The sequence below is a fragment of the Maniola hyperantus genome, chromosome 18 (assembly GCF_902806685.2).
Source record: "Maniola hyperantus chromosome 18, iAphHyp1.2, whole genome shotgun sequence".
Lineage (NCBI taxonomy): Eukaryota > Metazoa > Arthropoda > Insecta > Lepidoptera > Nymphalidae > Maniola > Maniola hyperantus.
The window spans coordinates 5,058,670-5,085,847 of record NC_048553.1 but is presented as its reverse complement, the minus strand read 5'-3'; the positions used below and the strand labels follow the sequence as shown (position 1 = coordinate 5,085,847).

At 33.6% G+C, this 27,178-nt stretch overlaps 5 protein-coding genes across 6 annotated transcripts; 3 read left to right on the top strand and 2 right to left on the bottom strand.

The window, feature by feature from the left end:
- Window positions 1-143: 143 nt before the first annotated feature.
- Srp54k (signal recognition particle 54k) lies at window positions 144-4,691 on the top strand. The gene is made up of 7 exons (XM_034978044.2): window positions 144-481; window positions 576-752; window positions 1,449-1,678; window positions 2,460-2,610; window positions 3,393-3,541; window positions 3,753-4,014; window positions 4,143-4,691. The coding sequence occupies exons 1-7, from the start codon at window positions 404-406 to the stop codon at window positions 4,599-4,601; spliced, it is 1,506 nt and encodes a 501-aa protein (XP_034833935.1). The 5' UTR covers window positions 144-403; the 3' UTR covers window positions 4,602-4,691.
- Window positions 4,692-5,321: 630 nt separating this feature from the next.
- Window positions 5,322-7,512, top strand: LOC117990596 (abscission/NoCut checkpoint regulator). 2 transcript variants are annotated; one of them, XM_034978053.2, is made up of 6 exons: window positions 5,322-5,544; window positions 5,643-5,729; window positions 5,805-5,878; window positions 6,272-6,524; window positions 6,707-6,958; window positions 7,171-7,512. In XM_034978053.2, exons 1-6 carry the CDS (start codon window positions 5,497-5,499, stop codon window positions 7,378-7,380), a joined length of 924 nt encoding a protein of 307 aa, XP_034833944.1. In that variant the 5' UTR covers window positions 5,322-5,496; the 3' UTR covers window positions 7,381-7,512. The 2 variants fall into 2 exon arrangements, with proteins under 2 accessions (XP_034833944.1, XP_069360584.1); XM_069504483.1 differs by having other exon boundaries at window positions 5,333-5,434.
- On the bottom strand, window positions 7,502-10,805 carry LOC117990590 (CCA tRNA nucleotidyltransferase 1, mitochondrial). The gene is made up of 6 exons (XM_034978045.2): window positions 10,368-10,805; window positions 9,904-10,097; window positions 9,055-9,338; window positions 8,515-8,835; window positions 7,900-8,113; window positions 7,502-7,818 (listed from the first exon to the last, which is right to left on the bottom strand). The coding sequence occupies exons 1-6, from the start codon at window positions 10,416-10,418 to the stop codon at window positions 7,518-7,520; spliced, it is 1,365 nt and encodes a 454-aa protein (XP_034833936.1). The 5' UTR covers window positions 10,419-10,805; the 3' UTR covers window positions 7,502-7,517.
- A 7,073-nt stretch (window positions 10,806-17,878) lies between these two features.
- spn-B (spindle B) lies at window positions 17,879-19,162 on the bottom strand. The gene has a single exon (XM_034978054.2). The coding sequence runs from the start codon at window positions 18,841-18,843 to the stop codon at window positions 17,929-17,931; it is 915 nt and encodes a 304-aa protein (XP_034833945.1). The 5' UTR covers window positions 18,844-19,162; the 3' UTR covers window positions 17,879-17,928.
- A 6,473-nt stretch (window positions 19,163-25,635) lies between these two features.
- Window positions 25,636-27,173, top strand: Pcd (pterin-4a-carbinolamine dehydratase). The gene is made up of 3 exons (XM_034978058.2): window positions 25,636-25,839; window positions 26,443-26,652; window positions 26,943-27,173. Exons 1-3 carry the CDS (start codon window positions 25,651-25,653, stop codon window positions 27,024-27,026), a joined length of 483 nt encoding a protein of 160 aa, XP_034833949.1. The 5' UTR covers window positions 25,636-25,650; the 3' UTR covers window positions 27,027-27,173.
- Window positions 27,174-27,178: the final 5 nt, after the last annotated feature.

Below are 27,178 nucleotides of genomic sequence, written 5' to 3'. Positions count from 1 at the left end.
GGAAACAGTGCGAAACGATTAGGCTTAAAATCCTAGAATCCAGAGCCGTAAAACCAGTTAAAAAAAAGTCATAGACGTTAGTACCCAGAGCCGTAAAGCAAGTGGAAAAAAGTATTTTTGATTTTGACATTTGACGTGTCAGTGATTTTCATTTTGATTTTCGTGGATTTGTGTTGGAATTTGGAATATTTTCCGTCGTGGAGTTCATTCATTTTTAATCGTGAAATACTTTAGTGCTATTCATTTTCTTTGATATTCTCCATTATTTCAGCTATAGTCGTGTTATAAAATGTCTCAAAAATCTTACTATAATAAGTTTATTACGATTCGTTAAGTTAAATTCGTAAGGACAACAGCTGACAGCCAAAGATATTGGAAAGTGGTATCAATATAGTGTTTCAAAATGGTTTTAGCAGATTTGGGTCGAAAAATAACGACTGCGTTGCAGTCGTTGAGTCGTGCTACTATTATAAATGAAGAGGTAAATTCATAAAATATACCATTAAGTAAGTTGGTACATACCTACCTTCTGTAAATAATGTAGTTCAAGACTCACGTCAGGTTTTTGATTGCAGGTTTTGAATTCTATGCTAAAGCAAATCTGTGCAGCGTTATTAGAAGCTGATGTAAATATTCGTCTAGTTAAGAATCTTCGTGAGAATGTGCGTGCTGTCATTGATTTCGATGAGATGGCGGGAGGGCTCAACAAACGGCGGATGATACAATCAGCCGTTTTCAAAGAACTTGTCAAGGTAATTTTTAAATTAGAATTCAACTTCTATAATACATATTTGACGTGATTACCATATGGTTAAGCTTTGGCTCTTTCTAAATCACGCTCTTATTGTTTTGTTACACAAACCACTTTTGTGATAGAGCCAGTGCGAGTGGTTGTACTTCAACTACTTAAGATCTTTCGCCTTCATCCACCAATCCAAGGTGTATGCATCTCCTGCTGCATATTGGCCTTTTGTCTCAACGGTTTTATATTCTTAGTATGCACAAAGATTTTAAAATTGAATGACCATTTCATCATCATGATCAACCCACCTCTGCCCCACTACTGACCAGTCTGGGTCTGGGTCTCCTCAGAATGAGAATAAGGTCATAGTTCACTTTGCTGGCCCAGTGTAGATTGGCACACTTCACACACTTTTGAGAACATTATGGAGAACTCTCAGGTTTCCTCACGTTTTCTTTCACTTTCACAAATTAAGTGATATCTAATTGCTTAAACACACCAAAAAGTTAAAGGTGAGTGCCTGGGATTAAACCCCCAACCTCCCCGAACAGCAGGCTGACATCTTAACCACCGTTCAATTTTATGGTGTCACAAATATATTCCTATTGAGACCTATGGGTTGTTATATTTTTATGTTAAACCTAGCAACAATATGAGACAGTGAGGGCATTTTATTAATTTATTAAATTAATTTAATTAATTCCAGCTTGTAGATCCAGGAGTAAAACCATATCAGCCAATCAAAGGGAAACCCAATGTCATAATGTTTGTAGGGCTCCAGGGCTCTGGTAAAACGACAACTTGCACAAAACTGGCCTATCATTATCTGCGAAAAAACTGGAAATCATGTCTTGTGTGTGCCGACACATTCCGAGCGGGAGCTTATGATCAAGTCAAACAGAACTGTACTAAGGCAAGAATACCATTTTATGGAAGGTAAATATTGCTGTAGCCATTTCCTGTCCTTTTACACCGTTGCTTAGTTGCCATAAGTAGTTAAGAGATTGCTAGGTAGCAATGAGACCTCCAAATTGTGTACATACACTCTGGCTGCTTTTGTTCTGTATCTGGTGTTCAGTAAAAGTTTATTCCTTCATTCATTCATCAGTACATGTAAACAACTGAATTTATAATGGAATCAAGTTGTAGCCTATTAAGTTGTATGCTCTTTGTTTATAAAAAGTAACATTCCTTATTTTTTAGTAATGTTTTACTTATGATTTTGTCAGAAAAAGTTAGCAGAGAAAAAGCAGGTTCAATTTGTGATATATGTATGAGGTTTTTGATAATCTTTGGATGCAGTCATTTTTATCTTTTTCTTCAAAGTCAATGCCAATCACCTTAAATCAAATTCATCTTGTCTCTAATAGTTCACCTCACTCACTTGTTCCAAAATAACACAATTTTATATTCAGTAGCATCACTACTACTCATATTGTAAATGCGAAAGTGTATTTGTTTGTTAGTTTGTCTTTCAATCACGTTTGCAACAGTTCGACGTGATTTTTGCATGGGTATAGTTAAAGACTTGAAGAGTGACATAGGATAATTTTCATCCCAGGAAATTAAAAAGTTCCCACTAGGTTTATAAAAACCATAGACCTCTAATAAAAACCTAATTATGTACAGCATCAGCTAATAAATCATAAATATACATTATGACTTTATACTACTGAATAAAAACTATGATCAGAATAATATGTCTTTAATGTTTTAGCTATACAGAAGTGGATCCAGTAGTAATTGCTTCAACAGGTGTGGAAATGTTTAAAAAGGAGGGATTTGAAATGATCATCGTAGACACCAGCGGTCGGCACAAACAGGAAGAGTCTCTGTTTGAAGAGATGTTGGCAGTCGCTAATGCTATTGTAAGATTTTCACATGTTTATTAATTGTTTAGTGTAATATATCCAATATTAATCTGGTAATTACGTTACTACTAAGCTTCTGTCAACTTGAGGTGAATTCTGCTTGGGATGAAAGAAACTTTTTGATCACATTGTTTTTTTTTATTTCTTCTCTCTGGGCAAGTTTCCGCACTTAAACATTTCCATCTGTTGTGCGTGATCACACTGCTTGTGGCAACCCTTATCAAATTGGTATAGGTAGTTTTTCCTCAGTTTGACCAAAGCTTTAATGTTACTGTCAAGTTTAGTCAGGCTTAAGTCGACGCTAAACACGTGAGTATAGCTGGAATCAACTATATAATGGAAATCACTCACGATAGTTTAAACGCCTAAATAGCCAAGTTTAAATTCGGTAGCTTTTTTGAAGATCACTAAGATCTTTGGTTTCAGATTTCATCATCTTTTTTCAGTTATTAATTTTTGGTATGAATAAATAATTTAAAAAATAAAGATTGCAGGTTTCATTCAATACAGTTATATTTGATTTTTTACTGTATAGATTGATAAAACTGGATGGATGACATGGATTTAGGTTTTTTAAAAATCTCATGGAAACTTTTTGATTTTCCGGGATGAAATGTAGCTTTATGTCATTTCCAGGGATGTAAGCAAACTCTGTACCAAATTTCATAAAAATCGGTTAAAGTGTTGGGCATTGAAACAGACAGACACATTTTGCATTTATAATAATATAAGTATGGATAATAAAAATAGATGCTCACTGTTAATATTTCCATTTACAGAAACCAGACAACATTATATTTGTGATGGACGCCACAATTGGCCAGGCTTGTGAGTCTCAGGCCAAAGCTTTCAAAGAGAAAGTAGACATTGGTTCTGTTATTATTACCAAGTTGGATGGTCATGCAAAAGGAGGCGGTGCATTATCAGCGTAAGTCCTTTTACGATTTTACGTGGGTTTATTAAGCAGTGGAAGGCCAAGTAAGTTGTCTGGCCAAACCAAAAACTGCACTACAAAGAGCCATAGAAAAGAAAAAAAGTTGTCCAGCTTATGCCACTAATTTTGCATTAGTCAGAGTCATTAATGTTCTTAGTAATTGATTTACAGTAATAGTATTTTAATTAACAATATCTTTTTTTAGTGTAGCAGCAACAGAGAGTCCTATAATATTTATTGGTACTGGAGAGCATATTGATGACCTTGAGCCATTCAAAACTAAACCCTTCATCAATAAACTGCTGGGCATGGGAGATATAGAAGGGCTGTTAGACAAAGTCAATGAGCTAAAGTTGGATGATAATGACGAACTCCTAGAAAAACTGAAACACGGACAGTTCACACTGAGAGCTATGTATGAACAGTTTCAAAATATCATGAAAATGGGCCCTTTTTCACAAATAATGGTATGTGCCATATTTTGTTCAATTTAGCACTTTTTAGGGTATTCATAAAAGAAAACAGTGTGAACTATGATAATAATATATTCACCAATTTGAGAGATGAATTTATGTATTATGATTTTTTTCCATAGGGCATGATACCAGGATTCTCCCAAGATCTAATGTCAAAAGGTAGCGAACAAGAATCAATGGCAAAACTGAAACGTCTTATGACTATTATGGACTCTATGAATGAAGGCGAACTAGATCATCGCGATGGCGCAAAATTGTTTTCCAAGCAACCTACCCGCGTTACCAGAGTAGCTCAGGGCGCAGGCGTCACTGAGAGGGACGTAAAGGACCTGATAGCTCAATATACTAAGTTTGCAGCAGTTGTTAAAAAGATGGGTGGTATTAAGGGCCTGTTTAAAGGTGGTGATATGGCTAAAAACGTGAACCAAACTCAAATGGCAAAACTTAACCAACAGATGGCTAAAATGATGGATCCACGGATTCTTCAACAAATGGGTGGCATGTCTGGCCTGCACAACATGATGCGGCAACTGCAGCAAGGTTCAAGTGGAATGAACAGCCTGATGGGTGGAAAATGACCTTAAACTTTTCTTGTTAACTAAAATCCATTGGCTGCATATTGAAAATTTGCAACACCAGGTTATAATAAAGATTAAGTCAAATTAGAAGCCTTTGTTTTGGTTTTGTTTAAAAATGAACATTAATATTTACCCTTTAAATTCGTAACGCAAGAATCCAGAGCCATAGTCTGCTAAAATATCCATTTTAAGGGCAAAAAGTGAGTAGTGGAGTTCAAATACAACACAAAAAATGGGTTCCGTACCTCAAAAGGAAATAGGATCACTTCATTGTCTGTCTGTTTGTCAAGAAAACCTATAAGGTACTTCCCGTTGACCTAGAATCATGGGGTATCATACCCCAATGATTGTAGGTCAACAAATGAAAGGGCTTTATTTGTACATTCTAAAACAGATTTTTATTTGCATTTGCGTAGCATATATATAATATATAATTGTTAATAGTTTTTTATTCGTGCAAGATGTCGAAAAACACGACTGTAGTAAGGAACCCTCGGTGCGCGAGTCTTAACTCGCACTTGGCCGGGTTTTTTGTTGTTTTGGTCACAGATAATAAAATGTTTTGATTTTAAAAACATAGTAGATAATCTATGCACCTCAACTTGGCTCAAAAAGGCTAGAATCCACAGCTGAAAACCAGTTGAGGAAAAATATGTGTCCTCAGAACATGGAGTAACTGGAAACCTCAGAACAAATATTTCACTTCACAGTGGCCACCACAAAGGACTGGCACTCAGGGCAGCAATTTAAATTTTAAACAAATCACTTCACATCTTTCAGAAATTAAACAAAAATAAAATTTAAATACATATACCTACAGTGCTAATTTTTCAGTAAGTATAAACAGCTATAACAAATACAAATTATATATACAAATATAATAATAATTGTTATTATGGCTTGTAATTCCTGCTCGAAGACATTTTCCCTATTTCGTCCTGAGGTAAATAAAATTATGTGAAAATTGTAGTAAGTTCAGTTATCAGTACATACCTTTCTTATTGCAGTTTTTATTTTAAATTTTCCCTAATATATTTTTAGAGAGGATGTCCCAGTTGTGGGTTTAGTTACTGCTCGAAATGTCTAAAAAACAAGGTATTTTTGCAAAAACTCAGTTCTGAAGTAATGGTAAGTACTTACGCACCTCTTTACTTGTTATATTTTTTAAAGATTTCTATAATATTTATTATCTCAATGTTTTAGGTATGTTTTAAATGTAAGCTATTATCAAATTCAAGTGGATCTAAAAAAATAAAACCACCAGATGCATACTTTAAGTAAGTTTATTTCGACTAATTATTTTAGGAATAGAAAGATTTATTATATTGAAATAAACTTACAACTGCTTGTGATTTGTTAAATGAATCTACCACTGGTTCGTAATGCCCTCCATGCCAAGAATAACTGGCAAGAAATTCAGTGTTTGCAAGACAAAGATTCAATTTACAATGTTACACCATGTATATTATATAATATGTGATTGTAGTCTGGAGCAACTATACCCATGCAAAAAATCAGGCAGATCCGTTGCTCCGTTGCGACGTGATTGAAGGAGAAACCAATAAACCAACAAACATACACACTTTCACATTTATAATAAGGGTACTGAATATGTCATATTATCATGTGAAATTGTAAGTATAATATTGCAGATTTCAATTTTTTTTTAGAAGAATTGGTGGCATAGAGAGTGCTATAGGGCACGAAGGATCAACAAGTGAAGATTCAGTTGAAAAAGAAATATCCGAAAGACTTAAGAAATTAAAACAAGACAAATTGGACAGCATAGCAAGCACCAGTAATGATAAAGTTGCTGAAAGATTACAAAAACTTAAAGGTGAGGTGCCGTCTACTACAGATGCAGAACTGACATCAAGATTAGCAAATATAAAAGGAGTACCAATAAGTGCACTTCAGAGTAAGGTGATTCATTAAATTTTGATTTCATTATTTTCAGCATGTCTGGTAAAAATTACTTATGATTTCCACAACAGACAAACTCTTGTTTATCTGAATAAGTTCATAATAACCCTTGAGGAAGTTATAAGTATGGTGATTTGAATTGTAAAACCATTTTGAATATCTTTTATTGTGGTGTTTTCCAGGAAGTGTTGCCAACCATATCTGCAAAAAAAACTGAACAAGAACAAGTAGAAGACCTAATGAGGCAGTATATGGAACAAGGACATATTGACAAGAAGTATGGTGATGAGTTTGATGGGCTGGTCAGTGACATAGAAGCTAGACTACAGAAGTTGAAAGGTTCGCAAAGTTCAGAGCCAGACCAAGTTCCATCTCAAGATAAGGATGACAATTCTGAAGATGAAGAGGAAACTATCAAGAAGATAATTGAAAAGGTAGGTACTGATGGAATTTGTGTGGTGGCTTATGTAGTGGCTAGTAACCATTATAGGATAGTGTGATTAATGGAAGCAGAAAAACTTATTATTACTAGTAGTCTAATGAAATTGCCTCCACACTTGTATCTTAAAATGTTTTTTATAATTACAAAAGTATGTATGTGTTGTACTTGTAGTAAAACTAAATTAAAATTATTATTTTATTGTAGGTGGCAGCTGAAGCAAAATTAGAAAATACAGACAGTGACCATGTAATGGACGAGTTACCATTTTGTGAGATATGTAATGAGGATGCTAAAATGAGATGTCTTGGTTGTAAATATCTCTTTTGCAAACAATGCTTCAAGGAACATGAAGATAGTGATGACGGCTGTGATAAATTTGAACCATACACTCCTCCAAAGAATTTTGTAATGTAAAATGCATATTATATTATTTATTGCATTGCAAGTAATCAATTATATTCAATTACATTTAAATTTTAACTTTGGATAAGGAATATTGGGTATTTTATACTTATAATAAAAAGGATATAATGACTGTTAATTTTATCTATTTATTGTCTTTTATGGTCATCTATAATACTCGGTAACAATTTGACTAAATCTTCAGTGGTTTGTTTGTACTGGTTCTCTATCCAAACATCTTTTAATTCCTTTATTATTGGCCCATACATTTTGCCAGGAGGAACTCCATTGTCCTTTAATATTTTACCACTGATTGGAAATCTTGGTATATCCCAACTGTTAAATTGTTGTAGTAGTTTTTCAGCACCTCTATATCTGAGTACTTCACGAACATAATCAACAGCGTCTTTTTGTTTAATTTTAGTGTTTAATACTAATTTCTCATATGGCCTAAAAAGGAAAAAATATATAAGTGGTTAAATTATTTCATGATGCTGAGAGCCTTGCTTTTGTTTCTGTAGATTTACTTACAGCAAAGGTCTTGAGCCCTCTTTTTCATCCCTATGTTCAATTATAAAGTATGCCATATCCCGTTCATAGCTAGAGAACTTTAGTCTGGCATGCAGTAAAGTTACATCATCTATATTTCTAAGTAGAGCTGCTAAGTAACTCATAGGATGTAATTGTAAGTGTTGACTTCTATTTAGTAACATATCTAGTTCTTCCACATTGGGATTGAAAATACCTGCATCGTTGAACAAAGATAAATAATATATTATTTCTACTATATGTACATACCATAGGCTTAAATTACATATTATAAATATTTGCAAAATAAGTTGAAGCTCAGATCATCATAAAAGTAATAATATATGCACTTAACAAGGAACAGATCAAACAGAAATTAAAAATGATAGATAGTAGTCAATAATACTATAAAATGTTATTTTGTCTGACTGACAGAAAATGCATAGCGTAAACCAGTGGATATAGAACTTTAATTTTGCATGTAGTTTTTTTCTAAAAGATAGATGAGGATTTAGACAAATTCTAATGGGCTCCCTAAAATACCTGAATCCATGTGGATGAAGTAGTAAGAATCAAATAGAAAAAATATATATAATATATTATTATTGTTTTCCTTACCAATGTATGGTCCAATGCCAATTTTTAACATTGTTTTTAACAAATCACCAACATAGTTTCCCTGAAGAATTTTTTTCAATTCCATCCAGATTCTCTCCCCAGATACATTCTGCAAACCTTCTATATTTGACTTGATAATATCTAAAGTATGTTGATCATGATTGTTAGCTTGCTCAGCAATTCTTCCATAAAATCTGAAGTATCGCATTATTCTTAAATAATCTTCCTTAACCCGTATGTCAGGGTCCCCAACAAATACAATTCTTCTATTTTGTAAGTCATCATAACCATAGAAATAATCGTAAACAGTACCATCAAATCCTGCAAAAGAATTGAAATTTATTTCATATTTTCATGTCTTTACTTAGTTAATTAGCCGTTAGAATTAAGCAGCCTATAAAATATAAAAACGGGCCAAATTGAGAATCGCCTCCTTTTTGGAAGTTGGTTCAAATTCTCATCTATATTCTTTGAATGTCTTTAATAAGCATTATACCATAGTTCACCAATAGTATATCAACAAAAAAATATATAATCAACCTAGAAACATAGAATTTATTGTGAGATCTCTCCTGTTAGCATCTAGCTTCCAATCTTTAGTGAATTTAACTTCAGCATGTCTGCCATCAGTGATCATATCTATCCTTAAAGTGGTGATCTCAAAGTTCTCCTTGTCATTAATCCTGGGAGTGATTGTACCATGTTTCTCTCCACTCATATTTATCATGCGGATATTTTCTGCACTGAACATTTCCTTCATCTGCTCTGGGGTGGCCACTGTGGCAAAGTCTAGATCTTTTGCTTGCTGGCCTAGTAATAAATCTCTAAAAAAATAATTAAAGAATAATAATAATAATAATAGTTTTTATTGTCAGGCTTGAAAACCCATAGAACATAAAAAATTACAATAAAATAAACATTACATTGGAAGGCACATAAACATACACATAATAAATTAACTTAAGACTAACTGAAATGGTTAAAAAACTGTCATGTCACAGGTATTTACTTATTTGTTCTTATTAACTTATTTCACTCTCGATATTTTGATACCTTCTGGCATTGCCTTCTGGCCAGAACTCATTTTTTAAAAACTGTTAACTAATTATTGTTATATTATATTATAAGCTTAAAATCATTATTATAATTACCTCAGCATACATATTTGTGTACATAATGTATCTACATAGCGTTTACTAAAGTTGTAGTAAATCTTAGGCATAAAAATATTGTCATCTATTACATCAGCATTCACAATATTATAAAGTATAATCAAAAATCCGGATTTGTACCTATCAAAATATCAGCAAAAACATGTACTAAGAAAATAGACTTCAAGTAAATCAATCATCAATCATGTACCTAAATAAAAATATAACCAATAAATACCTCACAGCGCCACCAGCTATTCTGATTTCATAATTATATTTTTCAAATAGTGTCTTCAGATCCAACACTTCTTGTGTGAAAATATTTTTGAACTCTGGTGTATCCAGTTTAAGGACAACAGGATCTTCACGACACTTAGATTCCATATCTATACTTGTTTTTACTCTTTTTGGGCGTAGAACCTTGCTGAAGTTCTGGAAATGTTTCAAATTTAATATTCAGTTAAAGTAGGTATTCTAATAGGTATTTATATTTTATATATAGGTATAAAGAGGTAAAGATTGTAAGTTTGTTCGTAGGAATTAATCTCTCGAACTACTGAACTAATTTTGAAAATTCTTTCACCAGTAGAAAGCTACATTATTTCTGAGTAACATAGAGGTATATTTTATTTTCAGAAAAATTAGACATATTTACGAAAATCATAATAATTTTATATATAGTATAAAATAGTTTTTACTCACTCTTGATGCACTCTGAAAATTGATCCTCAAATAAACACAATTTATGTACATAACTATTTAAATAGTGCTTTCACTACATAGAGAAGTAATATTTTTAAGAATTGCACATTTTGCTTTCTAAGTGGTAATGCACTAAAATATTATTAAAAATTAAAATATATAAGTATTAAGAAATATCAAAGTTTGCAGCTGAGCTGTCTATTGATTCTTTCTCAAGGAACTACTCCCTGCCGAGAGACGAGACTGGATCACTAATAATCTCGTTAGTCAGAGAGTAAAATTTAATAAATTATTAATAAGAGATTAAATAATTGATTGCTATTGAATTAATTAATTGCACGAATGATTGATTGACATGTATATTTTATTTTATAAGTATTGACAAAACAAAATATTAAATAATTGGTGTTGTTAAGTGACAGCTGTTATTGGACTGTGCTCAGGGGGGTGTCACTCTCATATTAGCTTGTTCTCAGGTTGCTACAAGCGCCATCTTACAGACAGCAGAAAAATGTAAATTATTTTTTGTTCAATCGCTCAATAGATGGCGCTAAAGAATCTGTAGTTTGTGCTCAGAATAATAGTTTGTGGCATGTTTGTACTTTGTGGTCTTTCACATGTCAAAAGTATTGTTTGCAGTTTGCTTCAATTTCAAAACTTGTGCATAACGACTTACTGATTTCTATAGATTTATTTCACAACTTGGCTATTTTATTGGACTTTTGATATCTGTTATAATTATTCGACCCTGGCTTCCCCTTCTGGATCTTGATGGTGGTGTGAAACGTTCGACTTGGCTTTGTTTTACTGGATTTTACGTTTGCATATCGGAATTGGATTTTGTGTAGATAATGTCGTTAAATAAATATTGGAAATGTTATTTTGGATGCGAATACCATGGTACGTAACAGTTTAGTGTACAACTCACTACCGCATATTTGCTAGATCCCAGCTTTAAGTGCTCTCTGACAAAAGGAGGTTGGCAGTCTAGCTATTTAATTTGGTCGTTTCTCGCATAGATATTAGATAATATACTAATGTTTCTCGCAAGCCTAACGGCGGTTACACAGTCATCCGATCCGAGTCCGAGAAAATACGTTCCTTTTTGCTTTGTATGGTAGATGGTAGCTTATGATATATTATTATGTCGTGTAGATAATCGCTGGTATTCTCACGGATGACGGATATAACTCGGATGGCGAAAGTGCAGTGCGTAATCGCCGTAAGCCATAGCGTCATGATTCCTGTCCACTCCCTGCTGTGCAACCAAAATTCAGCTTAGTTAGTTAAAGTTATAATAGATACTTAATTGATTAACACCTAATCATTGTCTTACAGGCATTTTGCATCGTTTTCCCAATCCTGATCACGATGATCATAGATTTATTTTGTGGATGAATGTTTTGGACTCAGAAACGCAAAAAAGGTGCAGGAAATACATTTACAACACTTTGAGATTATGTGACGAACATTTTGAACTATGTTATCGTGTTCCTAGTGGAAAACTAACGCGGAATGCATTTCCAACTTTGAAACTTGGTAAGTACCAGAAAGTCCCAAATACAATAATGAAATAAGATTTTGCTATTGTATATAAAAATAATATTGTACGCAAAGATTATAATATCTATACTAATATTATAAAGAGGTTGAGCGTGTAAGTTTGTAGGGGGTAATCTCTGGAACTACTAAACCGATTTTAAAAATTCTTTCACCAATAGAAAGCTACATTATTCCTGAGTGACATAGGCATAATTTTATTTCAAAAAATTAGATATCCCTACCAAAATTACCTATGCGACGCTGGGATGGGCTAGTTGTATATATAATGTGAATTGTAATGCAACTGTAAGACTGTTGTAACCTTTATATTGCCATAAATTGCAGCTTTTCGCCAGGCACCAAACCTACCATTACTTCAAGATGAATCAATTTTGAGCCAATCTTCTGCACAGAATACTGACAACTCAGCAAATGTATCAAGTAAGTTTTTGTTAAAATAATAATTTATTGTGTGTCAAATATTGTTAAAGGAAGTAAATTCAGGATGAAGAAATATTTTTTAAAACATAAATCCTAGCAGACAAAGTTAAAACTAGTAAAGGAATAAGCTAGTCCTGTATAATAAGTGAATAATGGACCCTGTTTTACTTTTTCTTAAAAATAATAGGTATTTGTGGTATGTTAGCTGAATAAATATTTTGTTTTTAGCTTTACTTGAAACCACTCAGCCACTTCTGCAAAGTGAAGAGCTAATTCAGTTGATACAGGCAGAAGTTCCATGCACAACAAAAGATTTGCCTTTAGATGTTTCCATGAATGTAACAGAACCTATTATGGTTACATCCGAAGACATAACTCAGTCCACTGGTAAGATTGGTATACAGTTTTGAATGCTTGTTTGTTTTGTTTTATTAGTATTTTTACTTAACTTAATGGAGGCTGATCTCAATAGTAATTAGCCACTATACAGGAGATATTATAGTGCACTATGTTCACAAATACAGGTGTACTCTATTCCCTCAACCTCAAAGTCCGATGAGATAGCTAGTAGCCTGAACATAAACCTGTTATTTAGGTATTGTTCAAGCTCATCTAAAAGTTTTTGTTTTATATAATTTCAGGTATGTACAAGGCTTCTTCTGCTGGACACAAGGGGCACAGGATTGTGAATCCTTGCAAGAAACCTACGTCCAGCTATCGTCAATCGCTTGAGATGCCAAAGACAATAACGGACAATGCGTATTATAATAAAATTCAAAGGAAAGTTTATAAAATCGAGCAAAAACTCAAAAAGTTGAGTGAAAAGTATAAAACCCAAACTAAGAAAATTAAATGTGCAAGGAATTTATCTCATTCGAAACAGTTCATTAAATTAATTGAAACTTTCCCGGAGCCCATGAAAATTTTTACCAAAATGCAAATGAAGGGAAAATTTAAAGCAAGAGGCAGGAGATACACTATAGAGGAAAAAGCATTTTCTTTGTCAATTTTAAAACAAGGTGCCAAAGCTTATAATTTTTTGAAGAAAAGATTTGTTTTGCCGTCCAAACGGAGCCTTCAAAAATTACTAAGCCGTATTCCTTTAGAGCCAGGAATAAATGAAAATGTATTTCAGCATTTAAAAAAAGCAGTCAAAGGCTTACCTGTTGAAAAGAGGCTTTGCACTTTGATTTTTGACGAAGTGGCCTTAGAACCAGGCCTTTATTTCAATAAAGGCCAAATAAGTGGTTTTGAAGATTTTGGTTTCAAAAACTCTAGACAGATCGCTGACCATGCATTAGTCTTTATGGTAAAAAGTGTTAAGGGCAAATTTAAGCAACCTATATGCTACACTTTCTGTAGAAGCTCTACTAAAAAAGAAGATTTAAAACATTTAGTAAAATTAGTCACACAGAAAATAAACGAGACTGGTTTAAAAATAATTGCAACCGTTTGCGACCAAGCACAAACAAATGTAGGGGCAATTAAAAGCTTGCAAGAAGACACAAAGCGAGAGTATTTAAGAAAAGGGTTAGAATACCACTCTCATGGTTTTGAAATTGCAAATAATAAAATTTTTCCTCTATTTGACACTCCACATCTTATAAAAGGTGTACGAAATAATCTTTTAAAAAAAGATGCAATGTTCCTTCAAAATGGCAAAGAAAATATTGCTAAATGGGAACATTTAAATTTGCTTTTAAGTGAAGACGTTGGAGATCATGAACTAAGACTCTGTAATAAATTAACAGAAACCCACATTAGTCAAGCAAAACTACCCAAAATGAAAGTAAAATACGCTGTGGAAGTGTTCAGCCAGAGAGTGTCATCTGCCATGAGATTTTTAGCACGTAAGTATTAATTTTTTAGGCTTCCGTACCTCAAAAGGAAAAACGGAACCCTTATAGGATCACTTTGTTGTCTGTCTGTCTGTCTGTCAAGAAATTTACAGTGTACTTCCCGTTGACCTAGAATCATGAAATTTGGCAGGTAGGTAGGTCTTATAGCAGACATTCGGGGAAAAAGCTGAAAACCGTGAATTTGTGGTTACATCACACAAAAAAATTAAACTGTGGTCATGAACTAATAATAAGTATTTTCAATTTACCTAGGATAACAAGTGGGGTATCATATGAGAGGTCTTTACCTGTACATTCTAAAACTGATTTTTATTTATTTTTATGCATCATAGTTTTTGAATTATCGTGCAAAATGTCGAAAAAATACGACTGTTGTATGGAACCCTCGTTGCGCGAGCCTGACTCGCACATGGCCGGTTTTTATCAATCTTAATATTATTTTAATTCAAAGTTCTAATGAAAATATGAAAGTTTAATCACTACAAAATCAGTTTTTATCTTTGCCCAGGTATAATGATAGATGATGTGTACATGCCACAAGATTATTTATATTCCATGTTATTATTAATCAGCCAATTATGCAACACAAGTCATACTTGAAAAATATCCAAAACTTTAACAATTGCTAACAATTAATAGCAATTTTTTTTCAGGTCACAAAATATTACCGGCAGAGTGTCAAGACACAGCTGACTTCTTGTTACTTATTGACAAATTATTTGACTCCTTCAATGGAAGCACTTATTCCGGGACACCTAAGGAGCTGAAAGGGTGTCTTAAATGCAGTTCTCCCCATGTAAAGTTTTGGGCTGAAGTTTTACCAATTTTAAAAAACATAAAATACAAATCTACGAAAAAGAATAAGGATGGTACTGAACAAACTAAATATGAAAAGGTACCGTCTACAGTGAACTGGGCGAGCAATATTGAAGCGTTCATGGAAATGTGGGAGGTGCTCAAAAAAGATCATCAAGTGTCCAGTATACTTACTAGGAATTTTAACCAAGACCCATTAGAAAATTTCTTTAGCAGTGTCCGTAGTAATGGTGTCCGAAATATTAACCCAACTTGTGCTCAATTTACTAATGCCTACAAAACACTGTTAGTGAATAATCTAAATTCACCACATTCTGCGAACGCCAATTGTGAAGCTGATAATAATAAATGCTTACTAAAATCATTGACAGACCTTTTAAAATCAGAGGATCTTCAGGCAAATGTGGAAAATGTTACAATTAACATTGACAATTTTATAGAAAATTTAAATAACACAACTTGTAGAGACATCCAAGATGAAAAAATTATACACAAAGAGACAAAACGGTATGTTGCAGGGTACATAATACAAAAATGTCAAAAAAAAATATTTCAAAACTGTCAGACTTGCAAAAGTAATTTGTTTAATAATGAAATAGATCCTGCGACATACACATATTTTAGAGATTACACAAAAAAATCTTTAGTGTATGCTAAAGATGACTTCATTAATATTAGTAACCAAATATATGAAATAATCATATCATGTTTAAAAGATTCGCCTCAAGAAAAACAATTAAAAGAAAAAATCACTAGCTTGATATATATAGACGTTAATTTTAACATCTTAACTTGCGAAACTCACAAGAATCTTATTATAAAAAGTATAGTTAATATCTCTATTAACATTATTGTACACAGTTGGTGTAAGTGTATTAATCAGTTGCTAAAAGGCAAAATGATTAATTTTGATAAAAACGATTCTGTTAAAGCACAGGCTAGGTCATATTATACTAGAAGATGCAAGAAATAAAATTATGTAAAACCCTATTTATTTTTCTTTTAATCAATAATTTCTATCCTTTTCCCAGGACGGCAGTTGGCGCCAGTTTCCCTCGAATTTGAACCAGACTATAGTTGAAGACATGTGAAGACCCAGTATCCATCAAAGTGGAAATGGAGATGCGTTTAGCTGACACCAGCAGATTATTGATTGATGTGTTAATTTTATAATAATATTTTCTTTTCATAAATGGATTGGTCAGCTAAACACGTCTCCATGTCTACTTTGATTGATACTCGTCCGAAGTCTGGTTCAAATTGAGGGAACTGGCGCCAAGCCGCGATCCAGAAAAAAATGAAATTATACAGCGCCATCTATTGCATTATTATTGTTATTGTACTACTAGCGACATCTCTGAGGCAGCGGAGTAAGCTTGGTTCCCTTTTCCAGTTACGTAGTATGAGTTGCTTATCTATACCCATATTAGTATATTATCTATGACTGTGCTGTTCATTAAATACAAAGAGTATATAATCACTACGTGATTAAATACAAAAGAGTTAACGCGACAAGGCTCTCTTGGCACTTGAATGACATTGACAGGGGGGCGCTATTAAGCGCTAGCAAGAACTTCTTGCAAGTTATTCCGCAACTATTTGCAGAACTGTTTACACTACGAGCAATATTTCTATCACAACAACATTTCTATCTATGGAAGTACTTGGAAAAGAGTTTACACTTATGAGCAATATGTATTGCATGCAAGTAATTTGATAGAGGACCCAGATTCAGACAGTTGAAATCAATCATACTACTGCTATAAAATAGTAGTGGTATTAACTAGTAGGTAGGTATTAAAAAAATTTGTGATAAATATTTTTTTGGGGTAGCTCCCCTACATGTAATGTGGGGATGAATTTTGTTTTCTCGTCTACCCCATAGTGTGGGGTATCATTTATCGTTTTGTCGGGTAATAGGTCTGTTAAAAAGCAGCAGAAGTATTTATAATAAATTTTGAAGGAAAACTGTCATGGCTAAGTAGGGTTCACAGGTTAAGGAGTATAATTACGGAACCCTACACTGCGCATGGCCCGCCACGCACTTGGCCAGTTTTTCTATCTGTCATCTTGCTCAGCAAGTAAAAACTTTATTTTGCAAGCAGAATAATTAGCAAGTTCTTGCCACAAGTTTAAAAATGGTGTTTACACTTGTGACTTGCAGCAAGTCCAGCAAGTTACAAAACTTGCGGAAGTGAGCTTGCCGTGACTGTTTACACGGTAGAAATAGATTGCGGAAGTTAACTTCTGCAAGTTTTGTTGCTAATCTAAACCTCGCTTTAGAATATGACTAGCTTATGCTCGTGACTTCGTCCGCGTGGACTAAAAAATTTCAAAACCCTATTTCACCCCCTTAGGAGTTGAATTTTCAAAAATCCTTTCTTAGCGGATGCCCACGTCATAATAGCTATCTGCATGCCAAATTTCAGCCCGATCCATCCAGTAGTTTGAGCTGTGCGTTGATAGATCAGTCAGTCAGTCACCTTTTCCTTTTTAACCGACTTCAAAAAAAGGAGGAGGTTCTCAATTCGTCGAAATCTTTTTTTTTTTTTTTTTTTAATATATTTAGAAGATTAGAACACTCTTGTGTATGATGACCTTGATCAAACAAAACGTCACAAAACGTAAAATTGGACAAACATGCTTGGACCGTGTGCGGGGCCTATAACATATTTAAAAAGACTTCTCTCGGTTCGATTACCGTGCGCGCGGGAAGAAACAACAAGCGGGATAGGCGGGATTCGGGAATGGGATTAAACTAGAGGTCGATATTTATTTTATTCGATTCGGTCGATATTTCCTGCCGGGTACACAGTACTGATCATTCATAATGATTAATGACCTATATTGACCTTTACAAGAGTAAAAATTAAATAATTTTATTGAGTAATGTATATATATTTCTATAAAACATTTTCAACACCATTCCCTGTTATAACGAATTTTGCATCTGCAATAGGTAAATCTGGTGCATTTACAATTTTTAATTCCCGTATTGTAATATCTTGGCCCTTTGTATACCAGATATCAGAAGACTTTTTAATTTTTAGTTTGTAACATACCATATTGGACCAGACTAGACCTAATGATGGCAAGACATTATCAGAGTCATCAAAAGTAGATGTGACTTGATTTACACAGATCACTGCAATGTTATATTTTTGAGCTAATTGATGTAATAACATTCCTAGCTCTTTTAGTTCTTCAGCTCTTTGTACATAATTTGTATATTCACATCTAAATGGAGCCGCTACGGAGTCAAGAATGACCACTGATACTTTATTTGTATTTAGCAACCTCGGCAAACGTACTCTTACACAGGCCACTAGTTCATGAGCTTCAGTGAGATGTTCAATAAACATATTATTATAGTCAGTATCTTGTGTATTACAAATGTTTTTTCTTATTTGATCAAACCTTTTCAACGGGAATAAATCTTCTGTACAAATAAACACACTTCCTTCACTGCCACAGTGAGCTGCTACTTGCATTACCAACTGAGTTTTTCCAGTACCACTCTCCCCATATATTTCTGTCAATGTACCTTTTCTAAAACCTCCATTTAAAATGTTATCAATAGCTACACAACCAGTCTTGATTTTATTTTTCTGTTTTTCCAATTTGTCTCCCGTAAGGCTCACTGGGCAAAAATACTGAGTCACAATGTTTTTAAGCAATAATATATCTTCCTTTTTTAAATTTGTTAATTTTTTTATATCCCAAACTGAAAGAACTATTATTTGCTTTGGTGTACCAATTCCAGCTTTTTCAGTTACTTCAAAGAATCTTGACGGTAATATGTTTTTAAATTTATCCATACTTTGTTCTTAAGAATAAGTCTTCAGCAGTAATTCTTATACTATTATTATTGTCAGTAGGTAGATACTATTCGAAAGAATCACTTTTAGTCCAGTCCAGTTTTCAAAAACAAACCCTCAACTACCTAACTTATTTTTTATTTAAAAACCAACAGAGATCCATTTAACACGCAGTTTTCAATCGACAATTATACAATTTTATCATTGAGATTGAGTATACAACAAGTTAATCAAAATGAAACGATAAATACTCGAAAAATCAAAAAATGCTCTTTCAAGTTGAAGCCTTTGAGTTGAATTGAAATGCCGCCAATTTTTGACAAAGAGTATGTCATTGTATGTCATAGAGATATCTCGAGTACCTATGTACAAGCCATAGATTATCTACTATATACTAGTACAAGCTACAACATGCTAAATGTCATGCTGTAGACCATAGAGTAGGATGTCTGTAGACCACAGCTGCAGACTACGGCTGCAGACCAATTACCACAGCATACAATAAAATTACCTTCTCCCTCAGATGGATTAACCTTCTCCAATGTGCCAATGTGGTGCCAATCATAGAGTTGATTGACCTTTATTTTCCGACACTCCGAATTCGATTGACCTATTTAGTTTACGGTCATAGGTCAATCAAAGGTCAGTGGTGGTCAATGACATCACCGGACTATGATGAAAACATGAAAACAATTGTCAAAATGTCAATGACTGTACAACCTATAAAGTTTGGACCGTTTGGACTAAGAAACCTTAAAATAAAGCCCTATAAAGTATGAAAGTTTAGAGACTGCCATGAAGATATATTATTTTAAATAGGTAGGTTAGGTACCTACTATAAGTCAGTGACAACCATGGTATGCTATCTTAGAACTCTGCTGCTAAACTAGATTAATAGCGCCATCTAGGAGCTGGATTTAGAAATAATGTTCCAGTGTTAACATGTAAATTATTTTTAATGACAGTGTTAACATAATAAAAAATACTCAAGTTCCAATATTGTGAAAAATTAAATTAAAAACATACTTTCTTTTTATTTGGAAAAAAGAAATATTCAATTATTATAAATTTTGCTAAAATTAAGCTTTATTTTTAAAATAATAGTTAAATGTTCTTCAAATTCTAGATTTTCATATCTATGGTCAAGAAAAGGGTGACAAGTGTCAGAAAAGTTTGAAATTTGAATTCATTTCATAACGAAATTCTACGGTGGTTCTACAGTTTTGGGAGTAATTTTATTTGATATTATTATATTAAAGATTTCACGACTTTTGCTTTGCTTTCGGACTCCGACGATCCCTACGTTTATTATTTTGGCTTGTTTTTTGGACTACTGTTTCTTGTGTAAACGATAACTTGGCATTCCCCCTGAACTCTGTTGCAATCTGATTTTGTTTAGTGGTTTAGAAGTTTAGATTTGTAAAATGTCTCAAAAAGTATGTTGTGTGCCTGGCTGTTCAACTGTTGCAGGCGATGGTAAGTAAATTCGTTCTGTTTTATATCAGAAAGTATTGCTTGCTGCCTCATATACTCAATTGATTCAATCGGAAGATTGCCCTTGAAAGTTATCATTTCAAGGATGCAGTGATGCAAGGATGCCTTTTTGACAAGATGCGTTAGCTCTAGCACCACAGTTTTGTTTAATTGCAAACGTGAGATGTAGGTACTAAACCCTAAAATGTTGATGTTTGAACAGTGACTTAATGTTTTTAGCACTTTTCTCAATAGAAATAAGCTATTAGTCGGATCACTATAATTAGATAAGCTTGATGTTTAATATCTTTACTTCATTATGTATTTCCAGGTATCTCACTGCACCGTTTCCCCAACCCAAATCAGCACATTGATTTGTTTCAAGTGTGGCTGAAGAAGATTGGGGGTCATGTAGCGGAATTAGATAAAGATTACATTTACAGCAACAGAAGGGTCTGTCGTAGACATTTTGAGGACATTTATTTGTACCCAACAAAGTTGTGTTCCCTAGCCATCCCATCACTCTGTTTAGCAGGTTGGTTAGACATTTTTAAAGTACCTTTGTAACTAGCAAATATTTTCACTTGCTAATTGGTATATTTTAGATATTATGTAACTTGTCACAGAATATCAGACAGCTATGGTTTCAAGTTAATTATTTACAAGAACTTTTTATGTAGAAACATGGACAAGTCTTACTCTCTTTTGTGAATAATTCATATCTCAATGTATTTACTTTATTATAGTTTTGATATTGATATTTTTATTTTAGAGAATATGGCTGCTGCTGAAGCAATAATTGTTTCTGAACCGCATACTAGCTCCAGTTTCATATCAAATTCTAATGAAATTGAAATGGCACCAGGTAATTATAAATCTTAAATCTAAATATATAAAAGGAAAAGGTGACTGACTGACTGACTGACTGATCTATCAACGCACAGCTCCAACTACTGGACGGATCAGGCTGAAATTTGGCATGCAGATAGCTATTATGATGTAGGCATTCGCTAAGAAAAGATTTTTGAAAATTTAAATCCCTAAGGGGGTGAAATAGGGGTTTGAAATTTGTGTAGTCCATGCGGACGAAGTCGAAAGCATAAGCTAGTTAGTACCCTATAATTTTAAATCGCCTTTAAGTTTATTTTTTAACATGGCAGATATGTATATGCCATACAATAGGAAATGCAAAAAAATAGTGTTTTTGATTTACATGATCATATCATTTCAATTTAATTAGATACTAATAGAATAGTGTAGTATAACTTAAATGAACTACTGATGTGAAAGTTTGATACCTTTCAAATCAAACATCATTTTTTCATTTCCATTGTTGGTAGCTTTAGTATTAACTAGTGACCTTACCTTCGCATGGGTAGCTTATTACAGTTTTCATGTGGATCTCTAATTTTTTGAAAATAAAATATAGCTTATGTTACTCAGGAATAATGTAGATTTCTACTTGTAAAAGATTTTTTTAAAATTGGTTGGTATAGATTATCGTATTATTATCTCATGTGTTATTTTTGGTATTTTGCAGGACTTGTTGCAACATCAAGTAAAGCAGTACCTGCAGTTGCTATTAAGTTAAACTCAAAGGACAATTTAAAAGGTATATCAGAATCCTTCGTTTTAAACTAAAAAGTTTTTATAACTTACTTGGATTAGTTAAATATTATAACTTACTGTGGTGATCATGCCATGCTTCATACTCTGTCTGTAGCAGACACTTTTAAAAACAAATTCATGTGGACAAAGTCTCAGGCATATCAAGTTGGGATCAATATTTTTTCTGCCCCAAAAATGCCAGGTTGTCTAAATAACTCTGTATAATATGACTTCAAGACAACAATATTATACACGGTCAGAAAGACTAGCAGCAGAATAACAGTAAAAAGGCTCTATTTTGATAACCCTAAGAATTTATTGCTCATTGATAATATCTTTAGTCATGATCAACTCATTGCCAGCTTATTACTGAGCATAGGTCTCCTCTAAGAGTGAGATGAGTTTAGGCCATCGTCTGCCATGCAGGTTTCCTTAAGATATTTTTTCGTTCACCATTAAAGCAAGTGATATTTAATTTCTTAAAATGCACATAACTCTGCAAAGTTAGAATTGATTGCACCCCCAACCTGTCGAAAAGTCATAGCTACTAGGCTGTTATACGATTGCACTGAATGACGAACCATGATTAATCATGATGGTACTTAATGAACAGCAATTTTTAATATTTGATGTCATTTTACTTTCAGCTAAGAAGTGGGTTCTCACCAAACAAGAGAAGGAACTCTGCAAAGAAATTTCAAATATGAGACATCAATTAAAAAAATGTCGAATACAGAAAGACTACTTTAAGAAGAAGGCTGCTATTAAACTTAAAAAGACCGAAGCATTTGAGCTTTTGATGAAAAATATGAGTGAAGAGACAAAAACTTTTTTTGCTATGCAAGTCACTCAATTTGGAAAGAAAGCAAAAGGAAGACGCTTCACAATTAAAGAAAAAATTCTTTCCCTTGCATTGTACAAGCGCAGTCCAAAGGCATATAGGTTTCTAAGTTCTTTTAGTGTTTTGCCTAAGAGAAAAACACTTTCTACTTTATTACAAAAAATAAACCTCAAGCCAGGTAAAACCGTGGAATTATTTGAAGAATTAAAGAAACCTGTAACAAAGTTAAATGACAACCATAAGTTTTGTACGATTATCTTTGATGAAATGGCAATTTCACCAAATTTAACCTACTGCAGAAAAAATGATGAAATTATTGGTATGGTGGATGACGGTGAGGAAAAAAAGAAGCAAATTTGTGACCATGTTTTGGTGTTTATGGTGAGAGGTATCATAAAAAAATTCAAACAACCAGTTTATTTCACATTTTGTAGAGGCTCTACTAAAGCAGACAGCTTAAAGGCACAAATAAAAACTGTCATAAAAGAAGTAGAAGCCACCGGTTTAAAAGTTGTGGCCACTGTTTGTGACCAGGGGGCATCAAACCGAGCTGCTATAAACAGTTTACTAAATGAGACTAGAATAGAATATTTAAGAGACAACAAAGAATGGACTGGTGGGTTTTTTGAATTAAATAAAAAAAAGATTTTTCCTTTATTTGATGCACCCCATCTGATGAAGGGTATAAGAAATAATTTGTTGAACAAAAATTTAATGTTTACCCAAGATGGGAAGCAAAAAGTTGCAAAATGGCAGCATTTAGAAGAAATGTACCACAGGCAGCCAGGCTATAAAGGTGTCCGCTTGGTGCCTAAATTAACGGCGCAACATGTTGTGCCCAAACTAATACCTAAAATGAAAGTGAAACACTGCACTCAGGTATTCAGTCGGACAGTCGGCGTTGCTCTTGGATATATGGCAGGTACCTACTTGATTTGTATACTGATGTACATTGCTCTCTTTACCATTGTCAAAGTTGGTGGATTTTACTCTTTATGCAAGGTTTTCTACTTCATCATGATCATCATGATCACTCCACCGCCGGGTCACTACAGAGTAGGAGACGACGTCATAACCACTAGGCTATCCAGCTTATTTGTGTATTGTGTTCCATTCTTATTAATTAGTAGAATAGAATATTTTAATTTTTACTTATTATAATTTATTTTATGAGTATTTAACATGTCCTTTTTTTCTTTTTAGATTGTGGGCAACTTCCAGCTGAAAATAAAGACACGGCCGATTTGTTAATATTGATGGACGAATTATTTGATTCTGTGAATGGGAGTTACAGCAAAATAAGAAACGGTAAAATTTATAGAACTGCTGTAACTCCCAAATCTCCTCATCACCAGTTATGGAGAAAAAGTTTGCCAGTATTGAAGTCCATGGTCTTTGTTACAAAGGATGGGAGAAAAGCCTCTGTTCCATCAATTTCGAGCTGGATAAAAACAATTGAAGGGTTCCAGTTATTAATCAATCATTTAAAGTCCCTCAATGTAACTTCACTTTTGTTACGACATTTCAATCAGGACCCCTTGGAAAACTTTTTTGGTGCAATAAGAGCACAGGGCCATTCAAACAATATGCCAAATGCATATGGGTTTCAAGCAGCATATAAGACGTTAATGGTAAATAATTTAACATCTCCTCATTCTGTCGGGGCAAATTGTGAAAAAGATGGGGACTTTTGCCTAAACAATTTAAAAAATCTTATAAAAAGTAGCGAAAAGAGTAACGAAGAAAACACAGAAAATATAGAAATAGATTTTAATGATTTGAACATATAAATACAAATAAACTAATTGAAGGCAAATCTCCGACAGATGTAGAGAGGTGTGCGGCAGTAGCATATTGCAGTGGATGGCTTGTGACAAAAGTGCAAAAAAAAGTTTTCAAAAGTTGTCCTGAATGCATTGAAGTGTTTAAAAGTAAGGAACTGGAGGCTTTTCATAAACATATTAAAATTAGCGAATACAATGACAAAGGATGGCTATGTTATCCGACGAGAAACATTTTTGATTGCTTCGCTGAGATCGAAAATCACGTAATTGAAATTTTGAAAAACAGAAGTAATAAAAATAAAATACAAGAGTACGTAAAATTAATACTATTATCAAATATAAATTTTAACTTTATATCATGTAGCTCACATAGAGACAAAATTATTAATTTTTGACCAAGGAAACTGTCATTTTTTTTATAAATAACTGGTGCAAAGATATAAATTTTATTTTAAATGGAAAAATTCACTTTTTTGATTCAAGAGATCCACTTAAATGTGATGCTGATATTTATTATAAAAAAAATAAATTGAAAAAGTTTAAATAACTTATAATAAGTTGTGTTTAATTTTTGAATTAAATTTGATTGGCGGGAGTTAAATGCCATTGTGATATTGGTAATTATCAGTATTGCCAAGATAAGTACCATTATCCATTCAAAACTCCCGCAAATCAAACACCACATTCCTACCTAATTTAAAAAACTATAAAGTATGTATATAGGTAGGTATATATACTGGGTATTGGCTGTATTTAGTACCAAACCCGTCTCCTAGATGGCGCTTTTCAAGTGGGCGCCTTGACGGCCCGACTTACCAGTCTATCTCCCTATATACACTGTAGTCTGTGGTGACAACTGACAGCCAGAGCCCGATGGTAAACGGGGTATGAGGCGGGGGGACGCCCCGCACACCCGTACGTCACTCACCCGCGTCCCGCGCTCTCGCCCAAAGAGTACCTATATTATAATCACTACCTACGTTTCGACTTTCGCCTGCATCGGGCTAGCGCGGGGGATGTGCTGGTGTGTGGGGCGTACCGTGATTGTCATTTCGACCTGTCGGTGTCGCGTACTAGTAGGTAAGTAGGTACCTATTTATAATGTTTCGAGCTCGATATTTGAACAATGTCAGGAGTTTGATAGTGATACACTTTCACCCCGTCGGAGTGGCGCAAAACATTACGATCAATGCCATCGCGGCTAATAAGCCTCCTACAAATTGCGTCAGTCGGATCCGAACGGCCGGTTTAGCCAGCGTGTCCACGCCTTCGTCAAATAAGAGGAAAATGGTAAAGCAATTAATATTTAATAAATCTTACCTACCTACCGTAGTTTTTATTCAATATAATAATTCAAGGTTGTATGTTCACTACCTTGACACTAAAGTATATAATATTGTTTTATCTATTCCTTACTTAGTTACTACCTTGTTACCACTTGTTGATTCTTAATATTTTTCCCCATGGGTTGCTCTGGTTGGAGACTTTCCATCTACCTAGTTACTGTGAGTTTGTGTAAGTGTTTTACCCTCCTGTCAAGTTAATGGGAGTTCTATTAGAGAGTTTTCATGTCTAGATCACCTTATCATAGATATAGGTACAGAAGCTATGTTCATAATTTAGTAGAGGACGCCCGCGACTTTGTCTGCGTGGATTTAGGTTTTTAAAAATCCTGTGGGAACTCTATGATTCAGGAATAAAAAGTAGCCAATGTCCTTCCCCGGTATGTAAGCTAACTGTGCCAAATTTGATCAAAATCAGTTAAATGTTGGGCCGTGAAAAGCAAGCAGACAGACAGACACACTTTCGCATTTATAATATTAGTATGGATGTCAGCACTCAGGAACTTAAGGCAATAAAATTTATGATTTATCTATCTACATTTGTTTTCAGGCTGATAAACTAAATCAAGATGAGCGGGTAAGCTTACTAAATCCCCTCTTGGAGTCTGGATGGAAGGTACAAAGCGATAGAGATGCTATGATAAAGGAGTTTCAGTTTAAAGACTTCAATCAAGCGTTTGGATTCATGACTAGAGTTGCATTGCTTGCTGAGAAAATGGATCACCATCCAGAATGGTTTAATGTTTATAATAAACTGCAGGTAAGATTGAGATTATTGTGTACTTAAGGCAATCTACGAATAATAATGTTTTATTTATTCTGATAACTACAACAAATCTTAGGTTGAAATCTATAGAGCGCACTTTGACTTTGCTTAGACTTAAGTTTCAGTTAAAACGAGACAGATTTATGCCAGCGGTATAGTGCTGTCTCGTTTTAATAATGTCTTAATTCTGAGCAAAGTCAAAGTGTATAGATCTCAGCCTTGAATCATATCATCTTCACTTAGCATCATAGTGTATAAAGTCCTATCTTTTTACATTTTTGCAGGTAACACTGTCATCCCACGACTGTAATGGTCTTAGCAAAAGGGATATTAGGATGGCAAAATTCATGGACGAGAACTTTAAATGATCAACTTTAATTTATCTCACAAAAACTATGACAAAGGAATTATTACATAATTTCAACTTTCATCTCATATATTGATCTATTGTAATAAGTAAGTAATATTATATTGATGTGATGTTAATAAAGACTTTAAAAGTTTAAAAAGTAAAATCTTT

Excerpts from the sequence above, each read along its gene's own strand:
- Srp54k (XM_034978044.2), top strand. The coding sequence starts at position 404 with ATGGTTTTAGCAGATTTGGGTCGAAAAATAACGACTGCGTTGCAGTCG. Across the intron at positions 1,679-2,459 it reads AGAATACCATTTTATGGAAG|CTATACAGAAGTGGATCCAG; the intron begins GTAAATATTGCT and ends TTAATGTTTTAG. Across the intron at positions 3,542-3,752 it reads GGAGGCGGTGCATTATCAGC|TGTAGCAGCAACAGAGAGTC; the intron begins GTAAGTCCTTTT and ends ATCTTTTTTTAG.
- LOC117990596 (XM_034978053.2), top strand. The coding sequence starts at position 5,497 with ATGGCTTGTAATTCCTGCTCGAAGACATTTTCCCTATTTCGTCCTGAG. Across the intron at positions 5,879-6,271 it reads CCACCAGATGCATACTTTAA|AAGAATTGGTGGCATAGAGA; the intron begins GTAAGTTTATTT and ends ATTTTTTTTTAG. Across the intron at positions 6,959-7,170 it reads TCAAGAAGATAATTGAAAAG|GTGGCAGCTGAAGCAAAATT; the intron begins GTAGGTACTGAT and ends ATTTTATTGTAG.
- LOC117990590 (XM_034978045.2), bottom strand. The coding sequence starts at position 10,418 with ATGTACATAAATTGTGTTTATTTGAGGATCAATTTTCAGAGTGCATCA. Across the intron at positions 10,098-10,367 it reads ATTTTCAGAGTGCATCAAGA|AACTTCAGCAAGGTTCTACG; the intron begins GTGAGTAAAAAC and ends AAACATTTCCAG. Across the intron at positions 8,836-9,054 it reads AATAAATTCTATGTTTCTAG|GATTTGATGGTACTGTTTAC; the intron begins GTTGATTATATA and ends ATTCTTTTGCAG.
- spn-B (XM_034978054.2), bottom strand. The coding sequence starts at position 18,843 with ATGGATAAATTTAAAAACATATTACCGTCAAGATTCTTTGAAGTAACT.
- Pcd (XM_034978058.2), top strand. The coding sequence starts at position 25,651 with ATGTTTCGAGCTCGATATTTGAACAATGTCAGGAGTTTGATAGTGATA. Across the intron at positions 25,840-26,442 it reads CGTCAAATAAGAGGAAAATG|GCTGATAAACTAAATCAAGA; the intron begins GTAAAGCAATTA and ends ATTTGTTTTCAG. Across the intron at positions 26,653-26,942 it reads ATGTTTATAATAAACTGCAG|GTAACACTGTCATCCCACGA; the intron begins GTAAGATTGAGA and ends ACATTTTTGCAG.